We start from the raw sequence: 13,532 nt of genomic DNA, 5'->3' as shown, positions 1-13,532 counted from the left end.
TGTATTTGTTCAAGATGGAATTTATTCGTTCTTTACTTAAAGAAGTGTTATTTGCATTAGAAATAGAGGATTCTGGTCCTCTTGATACTAAATGTAAACGTTTAAATAAGGTTTTTAAATCTCCTGTAGTTATTCCAGAAGTGTTTTATCTCCCTGATGCTATTTCTGAAGTAATTTCCAGGGAATGGAATAATTTGGGTAATTTATTTACTCCTTCTAGACGTTTAAGCAAATTATATCCTGTGCCATCTGACAGATTAGAGTTTTTTGGGACAAAAATCCCTAAGGTTATGGGGCTGTCTCTACTCCTGCTAATGTACTACTATTTCTACGGCAGATAGTACTTCTTTTAAGGATCCTTTAGATAGGAAAATTGAATCCTTTCTAAGAAAGCTTACTTATGTTCAGGTAATCTTCTTAGACCTGCTATATTTTTAGCGGATGTTGCTGCAGCTTCAACTTTTTGGTTAGAAGCTTTAGCGCAACAAGTAACAGAATTATCTGCTCTTTCTTGTGAGTCTCCTTTTCTGATTTTTCATCAGGATAAGGCGGTGTTGCGAACTTCTTTTGAATTTTTACCTAAGTTGTGAATTCCAACAACATTAGTAGAGACATTGTGGTTCCTTCATTATGTCCTAATCCTAAGAATTCTAAGGAGAAATCGTTGCATTCTTTGGATGTTATTAGAGCTTTGAAATATTATGTTGAAGCTACTAAGTCTTTCCGAAAGACTTCTAGTTTATTGTTATTTGCCATTTCTTTGGCATCTTGGTTGAAATCTTTAATTCTTCTTGCCTATGTTGAGTCGGGTAAGACTCCGCCTCATAGGATTACAGCTCATTCTACTAGGTCAGTTTCTACTTCCTGGGCGTTTAGGAATGAAGCTTCGGTTGATCAGATTTGCAAAGCGGCAACTTGGTCCTCTTTGCATACTTTTACCAAATTCTACCATTTTGTTGTATTTTCTTCTTCTGAAGCAGTTTTTGGTAGAAAAGTACTTCAGGCAGCGGTTTCAGTTTGAATCTTCTGCTTATGTTTTTCATTAAACTTTATTTTGGGTGTGGATTATTTTCAGCAGGAATTGGCTGTCTTTATTTTATCCCTCCCTCTCTAGTGACTCTTGTGTGGAAAGATCCACATCTTGGGTAGTCATTATCCCATACGTCACTAGCTCATGGACTCTTGCTAATTACATGAAAGAAAACATAATTTATGTAAGAACTTACCTGATAAATTCATTTCTTTCATATTAGCAAGAGTCCATGAGGCCCGCCCTTTTTTGTGGTGGTTATGATTTTTTTGTATAAAGCACAATTATTCCAATTCCTTATTTTATATGCTTTCGCACTTTTTTTCTTATCACCCCACTTCTTGGCTATTCGTTAAACTGAATTGTGGGTGTGGTGAGGGGTGTATTTATAGGCATTTTAAGGTTTGGGAAACTTTGCCCCTCCTGGTAGGAATGTATATCCCATACGTCACTAGCTCATGGACTCTTGCTAATATGAAAGAAATGAATTTATCAGGTAAGTTCTTACATAAATTATGTTTTTTATATCTTGCCTATATCGACGGCTATAGTGAACTGACTAAATCACTTCTATAATTGTTAGGAATATAGATTATCCTCCATTAGGGTGCCCCCTCCTCTGTTACTTTGATTCTAGTGCCTATGATTTGAGTTTTTTTAATTTTTAAGAAAACAATTATTTTTTTGGATTAAATTTCTCAGTGGCAATATTTGCTTTTATTTTATCCCTCCCTCTATAGTTACTCGTGGACTACCACATCTTGGGTATTACATCCTATCAGTAACTAGTTCATGGATTCTCACCACCTATATGAAAGAAAACATAATTTATGTAAGGACTTACCTGATAAATTCATTTATTTCATGGTGGTGAGAGTCCACAAGACCCACCCATTTTTTTGGGGTTATGATTTTTTTTTTTATAAAGCACATTATTTATCCTGTTCCTCTTTTTATGCTTTTACTCCTTTTACACCTCACTAACTTGGCTATACATTAAACTGAGGTATCAGTGAGGTGGGAGGTGTATTTATAGGCATTTGAGGTTTTGGAAACTTTCCCCCCTCCTGGTAGGAATGTATATCCCATCAGTAACTAGCTTGTAGACTCACGGCACAAAGAAATAAATTAATTTATCAGGTAAGTTCTTACATAAATGTTGTTTTTACTGTAAGCTTAAGCAATTTGTATCTAGGTTTAAACAACAGCAGGGGCAGAATCTTTAAAAAGGCCTTATTTATACCCATCCAACCTATTTTACTGCTTTCTTTATATTACAAAATGTGCAGGGTTAAAGAAGCTGGGAGATATTTTATTATCACTGGGTACAATATGACCTTGGCTAACACAGTAAATATAATCACTATAGAACCAAATTGTAATAAAATTAGTAATATATATTGTAAATAAAATATAGAATACTAAAAATGTTGAATACTTTGATTTATAGACTTTTTTGTAATTCAATATGTTTTACAGTGGTTAAATAACTGTGTCCAAGATCAAGTAAAATATATAGAAAGTAGGATGTCTCCAATATAGTGAATTTTCTAAAATGCTGTCCAGGCATCCAGTTTGCACTCATAATCCATATAGCTGTTTCTCGAAAATGTTCTTTGTAGCTGCCACAATCAATTATAATTCAAAACGCTTCAACATGCTATGAATACAGATTTGTTTCCCTAGGCATTAAAATATATGAAAATGGAATTTAATGTGAAACACAATGGTATTTATTTTGTGTGGAACTTTGCTGGGATTTATTAATGAAACTGATTGGATCCACATAAATAATTGATGGGTTATGTTGATGTAATGGCTGGGTGAAAATAGGTTTATCAATAAAGTTAATTTAATTAACTAAAATGATATATTAATGGATTTTTGAATTCTCTGTGGAATTGGTAATGGAATTTGTAGGCTCTGTTAAAAATACCAACAAAAAAAAAAGATTTAATAACGAAAAAAATCTCTTTTTCATGTTATAAGGGACATCACACTAAGCAGGAGATTATTCTAGTCTAACAGTTTCCAAACTTTTTTTCTATGGAGGTCCAGTCACTAATGGTAGGATTAAAAAGTAATTTATATTGCCATCACATTTAGTTAAACAATACATAGAAAATCAGCTACTGTTAATACATTCAATACATACTATTCAAATGTACATTATTTGGTATGAATACACATACATTATTACATACATTATTACCTAAGTGAAGTGTGGAACAAAACCGCCTTTTCAATAATATATCGCTGATGCTCAGTGTTTCTGATAACCATACAAATACCCTTACAAGGCTGGATCTGACATTAGGCTATAACTTGGGCAGCCCTATACTGAAAAATATTAAGCCATCCATTTGGATTTTTTTACAGAAACATCAACCTATTTAATAGGAAATTATTCTCTTCCAGTCCCTTCCCTTTACCTTAAGTTTTATCCAATCCAGGCAAGGTGTACAGTACAGCCAATCATAAAGCACACTGCCCGTCCCATTTACAGAACGCAGATTACGTTTTTACTACCTCCGCTGCAGCAGCAGCTACCTTTATCTTTGATGGTTTGTACATGTGCAATTGGGCTTTTAGATCTGCCAAAGACCAAAACAACTACTACAGCAGAGGCCCCACAAAGGTGCTTAACTTTCTATCAATGGGGCAGGTAGTATGACTGGTTGACTGGCTTATCACTCACAATATCACAATGAAAATAAAGCATGGGACCTAGAGTGGATTGCAAAATAGCATCCACAGGGAAGGTAAAAACATAATTTATGCTTACCTGATAAATTTATTTCTCTTGTAGTGTAGTCAGTCCACGGGTCATCCATTACTTATGGGATTATATCTCTTCCCCAACAGGAAGTTGCAAGAGGATCACCCAAGCAGAGCTGCTATATAGCTCCTCCCCTTACATGTCATAGCCAGTCATTCGACCGAAACAAGACAAGAAAGGAGAAACCATAGGGTGCAGTGGTGACTGGAGTTTAATTAAAATTTAGATCTGCCTTAAAAGACAGGGCGGGCCATGGACTGACTACACTACAAGAGAAATAAATTTATCAGGTAAGCATAAATTATGTTTTCTCTTGTTAAGTGTAGTCAGTCCACGGGTCATCCATTACTTATGGGATACCAATACCAAAGCTAAAGTACACGGATGATGGGAGGGACAAGGCAGGAACTTTAAACGGAAGTAACCACTGCCTGAAGCACCTTTCTCCCAAAAATAGCCTCCGAAGAAGCAAAAGTGTCAAATTTGTAAAATTTTGAAAAAGTGTGAAGTGAAGACCAAGTTGCAGCCTTGCAAATCTGTTCAACAGAGGCCTCATTTTTAAAGGCCCAGGTGGAAGCCACAGCTCTAGTAGAATGAGCTGTAACTCTTTCAGGAGGCTGCTGTCCAGCAGTCTCATAGGCTAAATGTATTATGCTACGAAGCCAAAAGGAGAGAGAGGTAGCCGAAGCCTTTTGACCTCTCCTCTGTCCAGAGTAAACGACAAACAGGGAAGAAGTTTGACGAAAATCTTTAGTTGCCTGCAAATAGAACTTCAGGGCACGGACTACGTCCAGATTATGCAAAAGTCGTTCCTTCTTTGAAGAAGGGTTAGGACACAATGATGGAACAACAATCTCTTGATTGATATTCCTGTTAGAAACTACCTTAGGTAAGAACCCAGGTTTAGTACGCAGAACTACCTTATCTGAATGAAAAATCAGATAAGGAGAATCACAATGTAAGGCAGATAACTCAGAGACTCTTCGAGCCGAGGAAATAGCCATCAAAAACAGAACTTTCCAAGATAACAGCTTGATATCAATGGAATGAAGGGGTTCAAATGGAACACCTTGCAGAACGTTAAGAACTAAGTTTAAGCTCCACGGCGGAGCAACAGTCTTAAACACAGGCTTAATCCTAGCCAAAGCCTGACAAAAAACCTGAACGTCTGGAACTTCTGCCAGACGTTTGTGTAGAAGAATAGACAGAGCAGAAATCTGTCCCTTTAACGAACTAGCAGATAAGCCCTTTTCTAAAGCCTCTTGTAGAAAAGACAATATTCTAGGAATCCTAACCTTACTCCATGAGTAACTCTTGGATTCGCACCAATATAAATATTTACGCCATATCTTATGGTAAATTTTTCTGGTAACAGGTTTCCTAGCCTGTATTAAGGTATCAATAACCGACTTCGAGAAGCCACGCTTTGATAGAATCAAGCGTTCAATCTCCATGCAGTCAGCCTCAGAGAAATTAGATTTGGATGGTTGAAAGGACCCTGAATTAGAAGGTCCTGCCTCAGAGGCAGAGACCATGGTGGACAGGACGACATGTCCACTAGGTCTGCGTACCAGGTCCTGCGTGGCCACGCAGGCGCTATCAGAATCACCAATGCTCTCTCTTGTTTGATCTTGGCAATCAGTTGAGGAAGCATCGGAAATGGTGGAAACACATAAGCCATGTTGAAGACCCAAGGGGCTGTCAGAGCATCTATCAGCACCGCTCCCGGGTCCCTGGACCTGGATCCGTAACAAGGAAGCTTGGCGTTCTGGCGATACGCCATGAGATCCAGATCCGTTTTGCCCCAACGATGAATCAGTTGGGCGAAGACCTCCGGATGAAGTTCCCACTCCCCCGGATGAAAAGTCTGGCGACTTAGAAAATCCGCCTCCCAGTTCTCCACGCCTGGGATGTAGATCGCTGACAGGTGGTAAGAGTGAGACTCTGCCCAGCGAATTATCCTTGAGACTTCCAACATCGCTAGGGAACTCCTGGTTCCCCCTTGATGGTTGATGTAAGCCACAGTCGTGATGTTGTCCGACTGAAATCTGATGAACCTCAGAGCTGCTAACTGAGGCCAAGCTAGAAGAGCATTGAATATTGCTCTTAACTCCAGAATATTTATTGGGAGGAGTTTCTCCTCCTGAGTCCATGATCCCTGAGCCTTCAGGGAATTCCAGACTGCGCCCCCACCTAGAAGGCTGGCGTCTGTTGTTACAATCGTCCAATCTGGCCTGCAAAAGGTCATCCCCTTGGACAGATGGGCCCGAGAAAGCCACCATAGAAGAGAATCTCTGGTCTCTTGATCCAGATTTAGTAGAGGGGACAAATCTGAGTAATCCCCATTCCACTGATTTAGCATGCACAATTGCAGCGGTCTGAGATGCAGGCGCGCAAATGGTACTATGTCCATTGCCGCTACCATTAAGCCGATTACTTCCATGCACTGAGCTACTGACGGGTGTGGAATGGAATGAAGGGCATGGCAAGCATTTTGAAGTTTTGATAACCTGGCCTCCGTCAGGTAAATTTTCATTTCTACAGAATCTATAAGAGTCCCTAGGAAGGGAACCCTTGTCAGTGGTAATAGAGAACTCTTTTCCACGTTCACCTTCCACCCATGCGACCTCAGAAATGCCAGAACTATCTCTGTATGAGACTTGGCAATTTGAAAGCTTGACGCTTGTATAAGAATGTCGTCTAGGTACGGAGCCACCGCTATGCCTCGCGGTCTTAGTACCGCCAGAAGTGAGCCCAGAACCTTTGTAAAGATTCTTGGAGCCGTAGCTAACCCGAAGGGAAGAGCTACAAACTGGTAATGCCTGTCTAGGAAGGCAAATCTTAGGTACCGATAATGATCCTTGTGAATCAGTATGTGAAGGTAGGCATCCTTTAAGTCCACTGTGGTCATGTACTGACCCTCTTGGATCATGGGTAGGATGGTTCGAATAGTTTCCATTTTGAATGATGGAACTCTTAGGAATTTGTTTAGGATTTTTAAGTCCAAGATTGGTCTGAAGGTTCCCTCTTTCTTGGGAACCAAACAGATTTGAATAGAATCCTTGCCCGTGTTCCGTCCGCGGAACTGGGTGGATCACCCCCATTAGTAAGAGGTCTTGTACACAGCGTAGAAACGCCTCTTTCTTTATTTGGTTTGCTGATAACCTTGAAAGATGAAATCTCCCTTGTGGAGGAGAAGCTTTGAAGTCCAGAAGATATCCCTGAGATATGATCTCCAACGCCCAGGGATCCTGGACATCTCTTGCCCAAGCCTGGGCGAAGAGAGAAAGTCTGCCCCCCACTAGATCCGTTTCCGGATAGGGGGCCCTCTCTTCATGCTGTCTTAGGGGCAGCAACAGGTTTTCTGGCCTGCTTGCCCTTGTTCCAGGACTGGTTAGTTTTCCAGCCCTGTCTGTAACGAGCAACAGCTCCTTCCTGTTTTGGAGCGGAGGAAGTTGATGCTGCTCCTGCCTTGAGGTTACGAAAGGCACGAAAATTAGACTGTTTGGCCTTTGATTTGGCCCTGTCCTGAGGCAGAGCATGGCCCTTACCTCCCGTAATGTCAGCGATAATTTCTTTCAGGCCGGGCCCGAATAAGGTCTGCCCTTTGAAAGGAATATTAAGCAATTTAGATTTAGAAGTCACATCAGCTGACCAGGATTTAAGCCATAGCGCTCTGCGCGCTTGGATGGCGAATCCGGAGTTCTTAGCCGTAAGTTTGGTTAAATGTACGACGGCATCAGAAACAAATGCGTTAACTAGCTTAAGTGCTTTAAGCTTGTTCATAATCTCATCCAATGGAGCTGTGCGAATGGCCTCTTCCAGAGACTCAAACCAGAATGTCGCCGCAGCAGTGACAGGCGCAATGCATGCAAGGGGCTGTAAGATAAAACCTTGTTGAACAAACATTTTCTTAAGGTAACCTTCTAATTTTTTATCCATTGGATCTGAGAAGGCACAACTATCCTCCACCGGGATAGTGGTACGCTTAGCTAAAGTAGAAACTGCTCCCTCCACCTTAGGGACCGTCTGCCATAAGTCTCGTGTGGTGGTGTCTATAGGAAACATTTTTCTAAATATGGGAGGAGGGGAAAAAGGCACACCGGGTCTATCCCACTCCTTGCTAATAATCTCTATAAGCCTTTTAGGTATAGGAAACACGTCAGTACACACCGGTACCGCATAGTATCTATCAAACCTACATAATTTTTCTGGAATTGCAACCGTGTTACAATCATTCAGAGCCGCTAATACCTCCCCTAGCAATATGCGGAGGTTCTCAAGCTTAAATTTAAAATTAGAAATCTCTGAATCCAGTCTCCCTGGATCAGATCCGTCACCCACAGAATGAAGCTCTCCGTCTTCATGTTCTGCAAATTGTGACGCAGTATCGGACATGGCTCTCACATCATCAGCGCGCTCTGTCCTTAACCCAGAGCTATCGCGTTTGCCTCTTAATTCTGGCAATTTAGATAATACTTCTGTCATAACAGTAGCCATGTCTTGCAAAGTGATTTGTAAGGGCCTCCCTGATGTACTTGGCGCCACAAAATCACGCACCTTCTGAGCGGGAGGCGAAGGTACTGACACGTGAGGAGAGTTAGTCGGCATAACTTCCCCCTCGTTGTCTGGTGATAATTTCTTTACATGTAAAAACTGACTTTTATTTAAAGTGACATCAATGCATTTAGTACACAAATTTCTATGGGGCTCCACATTGGCCTTCAAACAGATTAATCTGTGTCAGACATGTTTAAACAAACTAGCAATGAGACTAGCAAGCTTGGAAAATACTTTTCAAATAAATTTACAAGCAATATAAAAAAACGCTACTGTGCCTTTAAGGAACACAAAAAGTTGTCACAGTTGAAATAACAATGAACCAAATTAGTTATAGCAACCAAATTTTCACAGTAAATGTATTAAGTTAGCAAAGGATTGCACCCACCCAGCAAATGGATGATTAACCCCTTAATACCCAAAAAACGGATAACAATTTAATAATTAACGTTTTTTCACAGTCAAACACACTGTCACAGGTCTGCTGTGACTGATTACCTCCCTCAAAATGAATTTTGAAGACCCCTGAGCTCTCTAGAGACGTCCTGGATCATGGAGGATGAAGTAGGAAGATTGTGACTGAATTTTTACTGCGCAAAAAAGCGCTAAAATAGGCCCCTCCCACTCATATTACAACAGTGGGGAAGCTCAGTTAACTGTTTCTATGCAGAAACAAAAGTTAGCCATGTGGTAAAAATCATGCCCCAATAAGTTTTATCACCAAGTACCTCACAAAAAACGATTAACATGCCAGTTAACATTTTGAACATACATTTTAAAAAGTTATGAAGTGTTATTAATAAGCCTGCTACCAGTCGCTTTTACTGCAGTTAAGGCTCATACATTACTTCAGTATTAACAGTATTTTCTTAGTCAAATTCCATTCCCTAGAAAAATACTTCAGTGTACACACACTCATCAGCCTAATACCAATCGCTACCACTGCATTTAAGGCTGAACTTACATTACATTGGTATCAGCAGTATTTTCTCAGTCAATTCCATTCCTCAGAAAAATAATTTACTGCACATACCTCGTTTGCAGGGGGCCCTGTATGCTATTCCCCTTTTTCTGAAGTTACCTCACTCCTCAGAATGTGCGAGAACAGCCAGTGGATCTTAGTTACGTCTGCTAAGATCATAGAAAACGCAGGCAGATTCTTCTTCTAATGCTGCCTGAGAACAAACAGCACACTCCGGTGCCATTTAAAATAACAACCCTTTGATTGAAGAAATAAACTAAGTTTAAAAACACCACAGACCTCTCACAACGACCTATCTTTAGTTAGGTTGCAAGAGAATGACTGGGTATGACATGTGAGGGGAGGAGCTATATAGCAGCTCTGCTTGGGTGATCCTCTTGCAACTTCCTGTTGGGGAAGAGATATAATCCCATAAGTAATGGATGACCCGTGGACTGACTACACTTAACAAGAGAAATATATCATTACCACATGCTTTGGGGATTTTATATGCAGTACATACTACAATCTTCAAGATTCAGTTTAGTTATTGTTAATGTTTACTGTCCCTTTAATCACTAAGGTAGCACATGTTATTGTTAGACCTTTGCAGTAATGAATGTGATTTTTTACAATTAACAACACGTACAGAGATGATCACAATGTTAAGTGATAAATTGTAACAACTTTATTCATTTTGACATTTTTTTTGTTTTATCTTTGTCTGCCCAGTCTGGAGAAATTGAAATGATCAACTACAGAACCAAGGACAAATGCCAATTGAAATTCAGCCCTTACAGCTATTTCTCCCGGGACATTCCGAGAAAGGTATGAAAACTGTGACAAGTTATTCATTTTGCTGACAATATAAATCCAGTGCATCTGACGTAACTAAATTCAATAAAATATATTTTCTCTTTATTATCTGATAATCTTCTTGCCCCTGTTGCCGCATATACCAAAAAAGATCATTCTTCCTAGAGAACTTACAATTAGGAAGTTTAAAGGGACAGTCAACATCAGAATTTTGGTTGTTTTAAAAGATAGATAATCCCTTAATTACCCATTCCTTAGTTTTGCATAACCAACACAATAGTACATGTTTTACCTCTGTGATTACCTTGTATGTAAGCCTCTGCAGACTGCCCACTTACTTCAGTTCTTTTGACTGACTTGCATTTTAGCCAATCAATGCTCACTTCTCGGTAAATTCATGTGCATGAGCTCAATGCTATCTATATGAAACACACTAGTGTTGAAAAACTGTCAAATGCAGAAGCAGCCTTCAGGGTCTAAGAAATTAGCATATGAGCCTACCTAGGTTTAGCTTTCAACTAAGAATACCAAGAGCACAAAGCAAAATTGGTGATTAAAGTAAATTGGAGAGTTGTTTAAAATTACATGCCCTATTTGAATCATGAAAGTTTTTTTGGGACTTGACTCCCTTTAAGTGCTGCATAAGAGCATCTTGGCTCCTGTATTCCTGTTCACATGCAATTTAAATATACACTTTTCAGAGGAGAATGGAGCACATTCTGTAAAGAAAGATGCTCCAGTCTGTCTTGCTATTTTCAGACCAGCTCCCGTCACCTAAATATATTTTTGAAAGTCACTGAGAGGAGGGGAGTATGGAGGCAGGGTGGTTGCAGGAGTCTGGAGCAGGCATATTGCTTATTGGGCTGTGCTTAATCTTTTGCATTTGCAAGGAGAAAATCTGTGGTAATTTTTACTTTTCTCCCTTCAGCAGCCATCTGACTTTCACAACTGCCTATTTGCCTTGCATGTGTGAATAATTGCAATACAAGGTGAAGTGGCAAATTATCCTAGGAGCAGGGGACTGGACTCCATATGAAATAATCCATCATATTGAATTGTGGCCCACTTGCCATAGGTTGGACAAACTTGATGTAAAAAATAAAATGTATGTTTACCTGATAAATTTCTTTCTTTTGCGATGTACCGAGTCCACGGATTCATCCTAACTTGTGGGATATTGTCCTTCCTGACAGGAAGTAGCAAAGAGAGCACCACAGCAGAGCTGTCTATATAGCTCCCCCCTTAACTCCACCCCCCAGTCATTCGACCGAAGGCCAAGGAAGAAAAGGAGAAACTATAAGGTGCAGAGGTGACTGAAGTTTACATAAAAAAAATACTATCTGTCTTGAATAGACAGGGCGGGCCGTGGACTTGGAACATTCGCAAAAGAAAGAAATTTATCAGGTAAGCATAAATTTTGTTTTCTTTTGCATGATGTACCGAGTCCACGGATTCATCCTAACTTGTGGGATACCAATACCAAAGCTTTAGGACACGGATGAAGGGAGGGACAAGACAGGAACCTAAACGGAAGGCACCACTGCTTGCAAAACCTTTCTCCCAAAAATAGCCTCTGAAGAAGCAAAAGTATCAAATTTATAAAATTTTGAAAAGGCATGAAGCGACAACCAAGTCGCAGCCTTACAAATCTGTTCAACAGAAGCATCATTTTTAAAAGCCCATGTGTAAGCTACCGCTCTAGTAGAATGAGCTGTAATCCTTTCAGGAGGCTGCTGTCCAGCAGTCTCATAAGCCAAACGGATGATGCTTTTCAGTCAAAAGGAAAGAGAAGTCGCCGTAGCCTTTTGACCCCTATGCTTTCCAGAATAGACAACAAACAAAGAAGATGTTTGACGAAAATCTTTGGTTGCCTGCAAATAAAATTTCAAAGCACGAACCACGTCCAAGTTGTGCAACAGACGTTCCTTCTTACAAGAAGGATTAGGACACAGAGAAGGAACAACAATTTCTTGATTGATATTCCTGTTAGTAACAACCTTAGGTAGGAACCCAGGCTTGGTACGCAAGACCACCTTATTAGCATGGAACACAAGATAAGGAGAGTCACATTGCAATGCAGATAGTTCAGAAACTCTTCGAGCTGAAGAGATAGCAACTAGGAACAAAACTTTCCAAGATAAAAGCTTAATATCTATGGAATGCATGGGTTCAAACGGAATCCCCTGAAGAACTCTAAGAACTAAATTTAGACTCCGTGGCGGAGCAATAGGATTAAGCACAGGCTTAATTCTAACTAAGCCTGACAAAAAGCCTGAACGTCTGGAACATCTGCCAGATGCTTGTGTAACAAAATAGACAGAGCAGATATCTGTCCCTTTAGGGAACTAGCTGATAATCCTTTCTCCAATCCCTCTTGGAGAAAAGACAAAATACTAGGAATCCTGGTTTTACTCCAGGAGAAGCCTTTGGATTCGAACCAAAAAAGATATTTACACCATATCTTATGATAAATGTTCCTGGTAACAGGCTTTTGAGCCTGAATCAAGGTATTTATGACTGACTCAGAGAAACCCAGCTTTGATAGAATCAAGCGTTCAATCTCCAAGCAGTCAGTTGCAGAGAAATTAGATTTGGATGCTTGAATGGACCTTGGATCAGAAGGTCCTGTCTCAATGGCAGAGACCATGGTGGAAGGGATGACATGTCCACCAGGTCTGCATACCAAGTCCTGCGTGGCCACGCAGGCGCTATCAAAATAACTGATGCTCTCTCCTGTTTGATTCTGGCAATCAGACGTGGAAGGAGAGGGAAAGGTGGAAACACATAAGGCAGGTTGAACGACCAGGGTACTGCTAGAGCATCTATCAGTACAGCCTGAGGCTCCCTTGACCTGGAGCCGTAACGAGGAAGTTTGACGTTCTGACGAGACACCATCAGATCCAACTCTGGTGTGCCCCATAGCCGAACCAGCTGAGCAAACACCTCCGGATGGAGTTCCCACTCCCCCGGATGAAAAGTCTGACGACTTAGAAAATCTGCCTCCCAGTTCTCTACACCTGGGATATAGATCGCTGACAGATGGCAAGAGTGAGCCTCTGCCCATTGGATTATCCTTGAGACCTCTATCATCGCTAAGGAACTCTTTGTTCCGCCCTAATGATTGATATATCCACAGTCGTGATGTTGTCCGACTGAAACCTGATGAATCTGGCCGAAGCCAGCTGAGGCCATGCCTGGAGAGCATTGAATATCACTCTTAATTCCAGAATATTTATCGGTAGGAGAGCCTCCTCCCAAGTCCACAAACCCTGAACTTGCAGGGAATTCCAGACTGCACCCCAGCCCAGAAGACTACTATAACCCATTCTGGCCTGCGGAAACACATTCCCTGGGACAGATGAACCTGTGACAACCACCAAAGAAGA

At 40.6% G+C, this 13,532-nt stretch overlaps 1 protein-coding gene across 1 annotated transcript in view; it reads left to right on the top strand.

Annotated features, from left to right (window-relative positions):
• LOC128648791 (oxysterol-binding protein 2-like) overlaps window positions 1–13,532 on the top strand; it is a 731,192-nt gene that overhangs the window by 679,276 nt on the left and 38,384 nt on the right. Inside the window, 1 exon segment of the mRNA XM_053701658.1 lies at window positions 10,063–10,158. Within this exon segment, the coding sequence (XP_053557633.1) occupies window positions 10,063–10,158 (96 nt within the window).

This window comes from Bombina bombina, chromosome 2 (assembly GCF_027579735.1).
Source record: "Bombina bombina isolate aBomBom1 chromosome 2, aBomBom1.pri, whole genome shotgun sequence".
Classification (NCBI taxonomy): Eukaryota; Metazoa; Chordata; class Amphibia; order Anura; family Bombinatoridae; genus Bombina; species Bombina bombina.
The sequence above is the reverse complement of the archived record's forward strand: the minus strand, read 5'-3'. Positions and strand labels throughout refer to the sequence as shown.